This window comes from Lycium barbarum, chromosome 12 (assembly GCF_019175385.1).
Source record: "Lycium barbarum isolate Lr01 chromosome 12, ASM1917538v2, whole genome shotgun sequence".
Taxonomy (NCBI): Eukaryota; Viridiplantae; Streptophyta; class Magnoliopsida; order Solanales; family Solanaceae; genus Lycium; species Lycium barbarum.
Window position 1 is genome coordinate 54,715,006 of NC_083348.1, and position 11,353 is coordinate 54,726,358.

At 37.4% G+C, this 11,353-nt stretch overlaps 1 protein-coding gene across 2 annotated transcripts; it reads left to right on the top strand.

The window, feature by feature from the left end:
- The first annotated feature begins 214 nt into the window (after positions 1-214).
- LOC132625210 (nuclear intron maturase 1, mitochondrial) lies at positions 215-6,735 on the top strand. 2 transcript variants are annotated; one of them, XM_060340045.1, is made up of 3 exons: positions 215-3,157; positions 4,912-5,025; positions 6,193-6,735. In XM_060340045.1, the coding sequence occupies exon 1, from the start codon at positions 282-284 to the stop codon at positions 2,301-2,303; it is 2,022 nt and encodes a 673-aa protein (XP_060196028.1). In that variant the 5' UTR covers positions 215-281; the 3' UTR covers positions 2,304-3,157; positions 4,912-5,025; positions 6,193-6,735. The 2 variants fall into 2 exon arrangements, with proteins under 2 accessions (XP_060196028.1, XP_060196027.1); XM_060340044.1 differs by lacking the exon at positions 4,912-5,025.
- Positions 6,736-11,353: the final 4,618 nt, after the last annotated feature.

The window sequence follows — 11,353 nt, forward strand, 5'->3', positions numbered from 1 at the left end:
AAGATTGTCCACTTTTAATTTGACATAAAATTTAAGAAATAAAGGAAATTTTTTAAAATGTGTGATTCAAACTAAACTTTAGATATTTGTATGATTATAAATTATCCTATAAAATTAAATTATTTCTAAATATAAAAAAATATTTTTTTTTAAGATAGACTAAAAAAAAAAAAAAAGAGCATAATGTTTTTGGCAAACGACCCCAAGATGTTGGTAACAACTATTATAGCGTTTGCTAAAATCCAGCACACGGCTCACAAGGATTCACTTCCCAATCAAACATGTCAGTGAGAACAAAAATGAAGCAGCTTCCGGGCACAAAATCCGTGCGCTACCCGTGGCAACAGCGTCGCCAGATTTCACAAAATCCTGAATCCCTGCTCAAGGAAGATCCGTTGGAAATCCTGTCTAATCTGTGGATCAAAACATTCTCTCAACCCCAAAACCCCTTCGCTAACCTCATTGGCTTTCTCTCAAAACTCGACCTCTGGGTCCTCGCTTACCAGCGCACATACGCTCATCTCACTGGTTCATTCCCGCCTCGCAATGCTCTCCACTCCCACGTCCTATCCGATCTCTTATCCCTCCGGAATACTGTTATCCGTGGTAAATTCCTTTGGAATACAAAAACCCATCAATTAATTCGTGGCCCTAATGAAAAACCCATTACACAGCACCACCTCTCTAGGCGTCAGCTCCAATCTATACTCACGTCCGAAACGCCGCCGTTTCAGGACATTCTGGTACAACAAGTTTTACTTATGATTTTTGAACCCATTTTTGAGCCTAGGTTTTCATCGAAGTCCCATGCTTTTCGCCCTGGCAGGAATCCCCATACTGTTATTAGGACCATTAGAAGCAACTTTGCTGGTTATTTGTGGTTTCTGAAATGTGATATTAGTGAGGTTCTTGATAATGTTGATGTTAATGTTGTTGTGGCTAGTCTTGAAAAAGCTATTAAGGATAAGAAAGTGCTGAACTTGATAAAGTCGGGGTTGAGAGCTCCAGCGAATAGTCGTCTAGGAGAGGAGGACGAAGAGGATAGCAAGAAGAAAAAGAAGGGGCGGACAAAGAAGAGGATTCTGAATGAGAATGAGCGCAAACCAGACCCTTATTGGTTAAGGACATTCTTTGATTTTGCTCCACAGGAGGCTGCTAAGATACCCAATTATGGTTGTTGTGGAATTCTTAGTCCTTTGCTGGCTAATGTATGTCTTATTGAGCTTGACCATATGATGGAACAGAAAATAGTTGAGTTTTTTAGGCCTTGTGAGCGAGACACAATATGGAAATATTCTATGGATGATGGTTGTCATAATCCTGCTTGGCCTGAGTTTGTTCCTTCGAGTGGGAAAGAGAAGACGAGGAAGATGGATTTTATTAGGTTTGGGGGTCATTTCTTGGTTGGAATTCGAGGGCCTAGACAAGATGCGGTGGAAATGAGGAAAGAGATAATCGAATTTTGTGAGAGGACTTTTGGGGTCAGGTTGGACAATTCAAAAATAGAAGTTGAGCATATTAGTAGGGGAATTCAGTTCCTGGATCATATTATTTGCCGTCGTGTTATTTATCCAACTCTACGTTACACCGCTAGTGGTGGTAATATAGTGAGTGAGAAAGGTGTAGGGACTTTGCTTTCAGTCTCTGCTAGCTTGCAACAATGTATTCGCCAGTTTCGAAAGCTGAAGCTTGTGAAAGGTGATAAGGATCCAGAGCCACTGCCTTGCACACCAATGCTTTACTCAGGTCAAGCTCATACTAATTCTCAAATGAACAAATTCCTTGAGACAATGGCTGATTGGTTCAGATATGCAGATAATCGGAGAAAAGTTATTGGCTTTTGTGCATATGTGGTTCGTAGCTCTCTGGCTAAGTTATATGCTGCCCGATATAGACTGAAATCTCGTGCCAAGGTTTATAAGATTGCCTCGCGTGATTTAAGCCGTCCATTGAGGGAACACACCAACAATTCTGCACCTGAGTATTCAGATCTTTTGAGGATGGGACTTGTTGATGCAATTGAAGGTGTTCAGTTTTCCCGCATGTCTTCAATCCCGTCATGTGATTATACTCCATTCCCAAGGAATTGGATCCCTGATCACGAGAAGGTGTTGCATGAGTATATCAACTTACAGGAGCCTAAGTTCTTCTATCAGCTGCACAAACAGCATCGTATATGTTTACCTCAAGATGAGATATCTCATATTGTGTGGCAGTATAAGACTCTTGGGGTGCGAAGGAGGTTATGTGGTGACAAGGGGATCGAAAATGCTTCTGAGAAGGTAATCATGAATGTGACATGAGTTTATCAATAGATATTGCTATTGATGGTGCCAACTGACTTCTTATTCTCTGAAGCTAGACGATCAATGTCTATCTAGTGATGGATGATATCAGAGTTGGAAGTTGATCTTATTTAACAATTCTGGAGAGCAGATTAAGCTTGATTACACTGAGCACATTCCCTTATAAAGCTTTTTCAGAAAAGATTCAAAAACATATCCAGTGTTGGACCTGGATAAGTGGCTAGGGGAGAAAGAAGTTACATTTTCAGAAAACTTGTCAATATTTATGAGACCATTTTTTAGTAAAATTCTGTTCTTAGGGTTGAGACTTGAGAGGAATAACTGCTCCGAAGAAGCATCTACAATTTGGATGACCATCTGAAAGGAATAAATTATTGACACCGACATATGTGCTTTTAGCTTCAGACTCAGACACTCGCCATCTCCATGCCCCTTACCGCAAGAAGAATAGCTTATTTTTAATTGCACATAGAAGTTCCATCAGACACTTACATTCTTAACACTTGAGAGATCTGCTTTTAGCTCCTTTCCTTAAACCCTAGCCTCCACATATCCTCCCCCATGGAAACTCTGTGATCTGTTGTAATGGGTTGAAGCAGATGATATCCTTCCACAGCTGAACTGAAGTGATGACTGTGATGTGATCAGCTGAAATAAATGAAACCAACAAAAAGAAAAAGTTGCATTCCCTAGATTTTTGCTGCAGCAGAAGAAAAGCTCATCTTCAGCTCCATATGCCCATACATAGTAAACGGAGGCTTGAGGGTTGCCTGCTTATTTTCTGCAGAAGGATGAATTAGTAATCTTTGTATGATGCTTCCACAAATAACGGCTCCTCATTCTTAACTCTGGTAAGCTCCCCATCTCACACGTCATTAAGTAATTTCCTTACTCTGCTCATTAAAAACATCTTGCTCTATTTGCCAAAGTTGGTATCTTGGCTTCTGCTCTAGCTAAGCAAAACATAGGCAGTGGCATAGAAATATGCATCTGCCATGCCACAATAGGCTTTTTTGGGTAAGAATTTCGCAGAAATGTTAGTTCTTCCCTATGGGTAGCTTCTCCATGATGAATGTGTGACTCTCTGACTATTATTAAGAGGTTATTTCTCAGGTCTATCTGCTTGACAATGCTTAAACAATTCAAAGTCTAGGTCGGCTGGTAACCATAGATTAACTGACCTTATTGCCGTATGGATTTCAGGAAAAAGCTATCAAGTTCTTCACTTTTATGGAAGGCAGCATACTTTTAAGTAACTTCGTAACATGCGTTGCACGTGTATCCCGAGTTATTTAGCCCAAGATTTCGCACGATATAAATAAAATGATAAGAGGTGATCTTATTTTATAATGACCTAATCTTGAACTCAAAATGATAATATCTTTTGAATCAACGGGATTTTCATGCATTATGTTATAAAACAGTCCTAATTTAAGGTTGAATAACGAATGCCAAGAATCATATTTTGGAGCTGTAAGGTATAAATCGATATTCCAATGGAATATTTCGGCCAATTCCATTGGTCATTAAGAAACTTGTGGAACCCAATATTACTTTTTCTCTGTCCAAGCCTTGCTTAATAGAGTTATCCAGTACCTGTGCTGGTGGGAGGTAGCAGGTACCCATTAGAATTAGTGAAGGTGTGCAAGTTGGCCCGGACACCATAGTTATTAAAGATTTTTTTTCTCCGTTTTGTAATAGTCATACGTAAACTTTAAAATAGTAAATTACCCATGATTATCTTTCTTAATATAATTTTTGAAAATCATTAAATTAACATACATAAAAGATATATAGAGACGTCGAATCGGGGGTGAAAAGCGAACATTCGATCTACAATTTTGGATTCTAAATTTTCCTCTACAAATACATAGTAATTTTTTTCAATTGTTAAAGGTAGTATATTTACTGAGGCAGAGGGAGCATTACTGCTGCAATTGTAATGAACAAAAAAAAGTCTATCATGGCCTCTGTGCCACAGTCACGTTACACACAACGGAAAAAAATAACATAATACATCTGTACTCAATACTAATTACAAATTCAATTTTGCTCTAAAAATTTCTTGTACTCTTTTCCTTCCGGATGACCCACCAGGCTTATAGTGAAAATTAGTTGGAGTAGAAGAGAAAATAGCTTGTAGGAACTTCAACTATATATTTCTATCCACAAGGGGCTCTCGCTATGGATCAAGCAGCCACGCTTTTGCTTTCCTTGCGAAAATAATTAAATCCATTTCTATCTTCTTTTTTTTTCCAAAAATAAAATAAAAAATAAGTCCATTTCTTTTACCTTATCTTTTTTTCCCCAACTCTTTTACCTCACTGAGAATTGAAAAACAATGCACTTCCCAATTCTTCAGGACAGGGTTGATTAAAACAAGATAGCCTTGAAAAAACTATTTTTCTGTTGCCCTCTACAGGAAAGTAATCCCTTCGTCTTATAAATATGCTTATTTTTTTCTTTGCTGGTCATAATCTTAAGGCAAAAGCAACTGAAACGAAAAGCAACAAGCTAAGAATGATTGATGCACCTTTCTTACCTTACTATATTTAGTACAAAAATCCAGGAAGTCAACCTTACTATATTTAGTACAAAAATCCAGGAAGTCAACCTGCTTATCACCAGTGACATTCGGAAGGAAAAAGCTACTAGCACTAGAATCTGGTTGGGAATTCAGCAACTGAAGATGTCCAAAGGCTCGTTGTGCTTGGTCGAGGTGTTGCCAACTTAGCATTTCTCGCCAATTCAAAGAGCTTTAACATCATAATTTTGAAACCATTTAGTATTGATATATTTAATCCCTGAATGATTCAGTTTTCCTAAATTGACATGATATATGCATTCTGTTTTTGGTATCTATGTACCTGTTCTTCAAAATTTGAAGCGTCACCGAACTAAATTGTTCCTTATTCACTGTTTCTATTTTCTGTTCCAACTTCCAAGGGGTAAAGAGATCATTTAACTGTTTGTTTTCTTATTTAATTGAATTAAAATTAACTAACCAAATACAAATCACTATGGGAATTAATTGAATTTAAAGGGCACAACGTTCCATGAACTTTAGATGGGCATTATTATGGTCTATGCGGACATTTTAGTTTGAAGGGTAAGATTCTCGTTCAACTTTTGATGGGTATTTACACACACAGTACATGATGTTTCAGTGAAAGTGATACCCTGTCCTATTTTAAATGTTTGTGTTTGCCTACACAATACACATGGAGTTGGAAGGGAAAAAAGAGGATTTATGACGTATAAGCTATTTACATAATGTACCAAAGGTACCATTAGTATCTTCTGGTTTTCAAACATCCCATGTTAACTCTGTTAAGAATGTAATCGAAGGCAATATGGAAATGTTAAGATTAAATAGTTTACAAATGTAGAAAAGTATCAAAAAATGCAAAAAGGAATGTTAGGGTTAAAGAGCTTACAAGTGTAGAAATATGCAAATTATTTTTTGGGATGGAAAATAAAAGGAAAGAACGTCACATAAATTCGGATGGAGTAGTTGATTTCTGCTTTTAGCCACTGTTTGGGAGAGCAGTTGATTTCTACTTGTAGTTTAATTACAAAACATTTAGATTGCATTATTTTATTTTATATTATTGCTTTTCCATGTCGCTTTGATTTTCCTAGCCTTATCTGACTTTTTTTATGCTTTTATGCTTTTCTTGAGCCGAGGGTCTTTCGGAAACAGCCATCCTACCTTGGTAGGAGTAAGGTCTGCGTACACTTTACCCTCCCCAGACCCCACGATGTGGGATTTCACTGGGTTGTTGTTGTTGTTGTTGTTATATTAAGATCTTTCTTAATATATTGGAGAACTTGGCTTCAAAGTTAGTTCTGAATCTAAACATTGTGTGACCTGATCTTATGCAAGGGATTACATGGTCTTACCGAGATATTGCAGCTTCTGATTGGTGAGGAAAGTTTCTTACTCAAGTTAAGCTGCGACCTGGAAGAGCCTACTTGACCCTAATGTGTTGGAAGAAGAGTGATAAATTCGTTTTGCCACGACTGAGTACAATGGGAGGCAAGGTGCTTGGCTAAGGCGGGATCACGATGTCATAGATCTCTGTCCTCCAACATTCAGTGGCTGCCCCGTCATCCTGAACATATCGGCAGGAAAAAAGCACTTGAATCCTAACGGATTGGATATTCTGCACTGGCTCTAATCAAGAAATTTAGTGATAACAGTATATGGATATTCTGATTTAATTGATAAGGTAAGTAAGCACCATGCGGCTTAATGGTGTTTGAAATAAAATCCTGACTGCTTCCGGGTCAAAGTGAACCTCCTTTACATTAGCATCTGATTGATTTCTTGAGTTCAGTTGTCATTAATATGAGCCATAACTCTTGGTGGCCTTTTGTAGTTCTAATGCACTTCTGCTATTTGTTTAATACAGTAAAATTGGTTCAATCGTGAGTGTTTCGAGCTGCTAGAAACATGTGCCTACATTCTGAGACTTTATTCATAATCTCTCTTTTCTTGTGCAGCTTGCTTACCTCTTTATATATCTATACTAGATTGCCCGTGCCCGTGCCCGTGCCCATGCCCATGCCCGTGCTCGTGCTAAGCACGGGTATTTTTGCAATATTATCGTGCAAAAGAGATTCGACTTTCGGGGAAGTAATTTCCTATATGTTTTAATTGTTTAGTTGGAGTAAAAAGAAAGGAAGCAGTACCATCAACTAATATCAACATAACATGCTTCATATTATGTACTTCATTTCCTGAACAAAGTTATACTACTACGTTGTTGGGCTTGCTGCAAAAGCAAAAGATGTCAGATTGCTATTCCACAAGTGGATAAAATTTAGATTGTAGCAGCTATAGTTGGCAACACGTGTTTCATCCAGGTGTCCCTAGAAAAAAGAAGATCAAGCATACGAAGTTAGATAACACTTACAATGTAAATACTACTAATGACAAACAAAATCACCTCCCCCCTCCCCCCCACCGCCGTCCCCCGCTAAAGTTCTTCGTAAGCATAGTTGCTATCACAAGAAACAAATGCTACTGACAACAATGTAGTAGTTATTCCCCCAAAAATTGTAGAGAAGCATAGTTGCTATTTGAAGCAAAATGGTTCAGAGAGCAACAAAAAAGAACTTCAATATTACCTGTATATGGCTTTTGCAACTGAAGAGTTCCATTCTGAGGTTCATCTCTGATCTGATTAGGTATTTATGGGAAAAATATTTGAGTATAATTACACAATATCTATTAGTAATAAAGTGAGTAGAGAGGAACCAGTTACCTCAAAATTTATATTAACATGACTATGAGCCCGTTTGGATTGGCTTATAAGTTGCTGAAAACAACATATAAGCTGTTTTCAGCTTTTTTGAGTGTTTGGCTGACCAGCTTATAAACCATTTTGTGCTTAAAATAAGCCTAAAAAAATAATTGGGCCCGTTTGACTTAGCTTATCTAAAGCAACTTATAAGCTGTTTTCAGCTTATAAGCCCAAAAAAAAAATAAGTCGGGCTATCCCAATTTTTTTTTGGCTTATAAGCTGTTCTTTTTAAGCCCATCCAAACAGACTCTATAATTGGTAACAAAATTGTCTCACATAAATTAAGCGAGCATGAACAAAAGCCTAAACCTGCAACTATCTTAAGATACTTAAATTGCATGAGCGGGAAATTAGAGATTACCCGATAAAGCACATCAGACAAAACTGTCAAAACAACTCTCAACAACATGGTGAAATATTGAAACAACTTCAGTGCATTCTGTTATCTTAACTTAAAATCCTTTCCATTCATGGGGAAAATCCACATACAAATGTAGGACAACGAAATTCAATCATATTCTCAAATTGTACGTTAAAGAATGACATGCATATGACTGCAACTAAAGAACATTCGAGAAATTATCTCTTCTCTATCCTAAATATCCCATGCAAACTCTATCCTAACCTTAAAACTAGCTGCAATATGGCCGCGCCAGCTACTGACGGCTGGTTATCCTTAACCATTAGCATCTACATCTCAAATAAGTCATCAATCCTCGGAAGTGAATACTTATTCTTTATAGTTACTTTATTCAATTGCCTATAATCAATGCACATTCGCAAAGAGCCATCCTTCTTTCTCACAAATAATATTGGTGCTCCCCACGGCGATGTACTAGGCCTAATAAAGCCTTTCTCAAGTTAATCCTTCAGTTGCTCCTTCAATTCCTTCAACTCGGCAGGTGCCATTCTATAAGGAGGAATGGATATTGGCTGATATCTGGTAATAGATCAATAGTAAAATCAATCTCCCGCTCCGGCGGAATGCCTGGAAGCTCATCTGGAAACACCTCTGGGAATTCATTCACCACAAGAACGACTGAAGGGTCGGTGACTGTCATGCCCCAAAACCCACCCTAGACGTGATCGGCATCCGACGTCATGAACAACATCGGAAGAACCTAAACGACACAATAATAACACTTGAACCCGCCAGGTTCAATACTCGCCTCCAACAGTTTATAAAATAAATGTAACATCAAGTTCCTTTTTAATAATTTTTCCTTATTAAATTAAACTAAGTTATAAGTAACTGTATATATGAGGATCACAATTAAGTAATAAAATCAACGGATGTCTAATATAAGTAAATAGTCATAAACGTGGCAAACACCCATTGAGTCATACGTGATTTTGACAATCTACCCACAATTCTGACAACTATCTATGGAGCTTCTAAGAGACACAACAATCATCTAACTTCGGGACGCAACCCGGAAATCTAGAATAATAAATGAAACAAGAAGTGTCCCACGAACAAGGATGTGGGCTCACCAAATCAACAGCAGCAGCAAGTTCTCCTAAGCGTCGAGGGTATCATGAACCTGCTCTTCTCCGTTACCTAACATACCATAAAAAACAACAATGGTATGCCTGAGTACTTTCGTACTCAGTGAGTGCCTCGGGGACAACAAGTAATATAAAAATAAAATATAATAATACATAAAGAAATCAGTTCTGAAAAGATAGTATATATAAAAACAGTCATTCCACTTTATGATTCTTAATATCATTTGTTAAACAGTTTAACAAGCCATAATCAATATAAAAATTGGTATTCAGCTTTTGTATCTCAATAAGAATTATCAAAACCAATTATAAAGCCTTTCGTCAAGTTACAACTTTCAATTATGCCTTTCAAATTTATCATGATTGTCAACAACAGTTCCATGAGAGAATTAGAATATCACACATGCCAATACAGGCCCAAGAATCAAGCATACTGTGCATAGCGCACGACACCGGAACATATAATTCTCGGTGGCTATCCTTCTTCCCGAATAGCTAGGCATAAATCACACCCCAGGTAGCGAACCCAACGGTGGCCACTTTTCCTCCCGAATGGCTAGGCATTAATCACACCCCGGGTAGCGAACCCAGCGGTGGCCGTTCTTCCTCCTGAATGGCTAGGCATAAATCACACTGGAATCCATAGGGGCTACCCTTCCTCCCGAGTAGCTAGGCCAAACACAACAACAAAGTTCATAGCATAGAAACCGATTCACAATTTGTCTCAAAGTAGTCACACCATCAAATAGCATTAAAGTTCATTATTCCATATCGTAAAGATAAACCATTTCAAAGAACGTCTTGAAAACATTTACACTTCTTTAACCAAGATTTCAATGCCATAGTTCAATATGAAAACATCATTACTAACCCTTAGCCATCATTATTGATCATCTCTTCTAGAGGCAAAACATTTATAACTTATATAAGTACGTAGAGCATGATACAAACTAGGTTTAATGTGGGCTTGTCCCCTCACACACATTAACCATAATTAAAGCAAGAAATAGAGTTTCAATTTGTGAAAAGTTAACCCTTTTATTCAATGAAGAGCCTTAAAAGAGACATACGAATCACAACCAAAGAGTTCATAAAAACCGACCGAAGGAGTATGTTCAAACGAGACATACAAATAACCTTTATAGTCAAAAATGGTTTTTAAAAGAGACATACCTTAAATCCCGTTAAAATATTCCAAACGTAAGCTCCATGCTTGAAAGAATCATTCTACATCTAATTGAGGTTTGTATGACTGGTAAACTATAGATATTCACCAAATTCACAGCTACTGTTCATAGCTGGAAACGCACAGCTACAGACCTCGAAATCCGATCTTCACCGTTTACATTTAAGACCTATATGTTGGGACCACTCAGTTAAATTTTGGGCTCGATCCAATGGTTAGATAAGTGGGAAATGTCAATTAACTATGCTGGTCGGAGGAAATTCTATAGCAAAAATACTAGGGTTATGTTTTTAACAAAGTGTATCTAAATCAATCCTATTTCATGATTCTACCAACTATCCCACGTCTAAAACATAATAATAACTCCATATGTCCATAAAAGTGTGAGGGTGTTACCTTTTTGAAGAAATCCCAAAGCTTCATCCCATATTTGACCTTGAATGAAGTTTTCACAATCTAACGATTTCATGCAATAATTTGGTGTTAATCTAGTGATTTGTTAAGGTAATTAACTTAGGGATTTGAGTAAAAACTCACCTTAGAGAGATGATATATGGCTCTGATGGAAAAGCCCTATCCTTGGACGTTTTTGGGTTGTATTTATAGGTTATTATAAAGGCTTGGGCTTTAAAACCTAATCCTACAAAAATCGGGATTTCCATTTTACACAGCTTCAGTAAATCGGTCATAACGTTTTACTCACACGGCTGTTTGGGCTGCGTAATATTTTTTTGAAAAGGTATTTTAATTCCCTACAACTTATATGTTTTGAGTTTTTCCAAGTGTCAAACGTAAATATCCGAAAACCGGACATAACTGGAAACTATCTCAAACTTGACGAATTTAAAGATTTCTAAGGAACTTCCTTATCTCATTTGACCCCGAAAAGATTATTTAACACCATTATCCATCCCAAAGGGATCCAAAACGTTACAATGACATCTAAACCCCAATTATTTCACAATGACACCTAACTCGAATTTACGGGATGTTACAGTGACTCTACTTGTACATCTTGTACCCGAACCAAGTGATAGATATAC

What these genes read in the sequence shown, in the direction of transcription:
- LOC132625210 (XM_060340045.1), top strand. Translation starts at nt 282, where the DNA reads ATGTCAGTGAGAACAAAAATGAAGCAGCTTCCGGGCACAAAATCCGTG.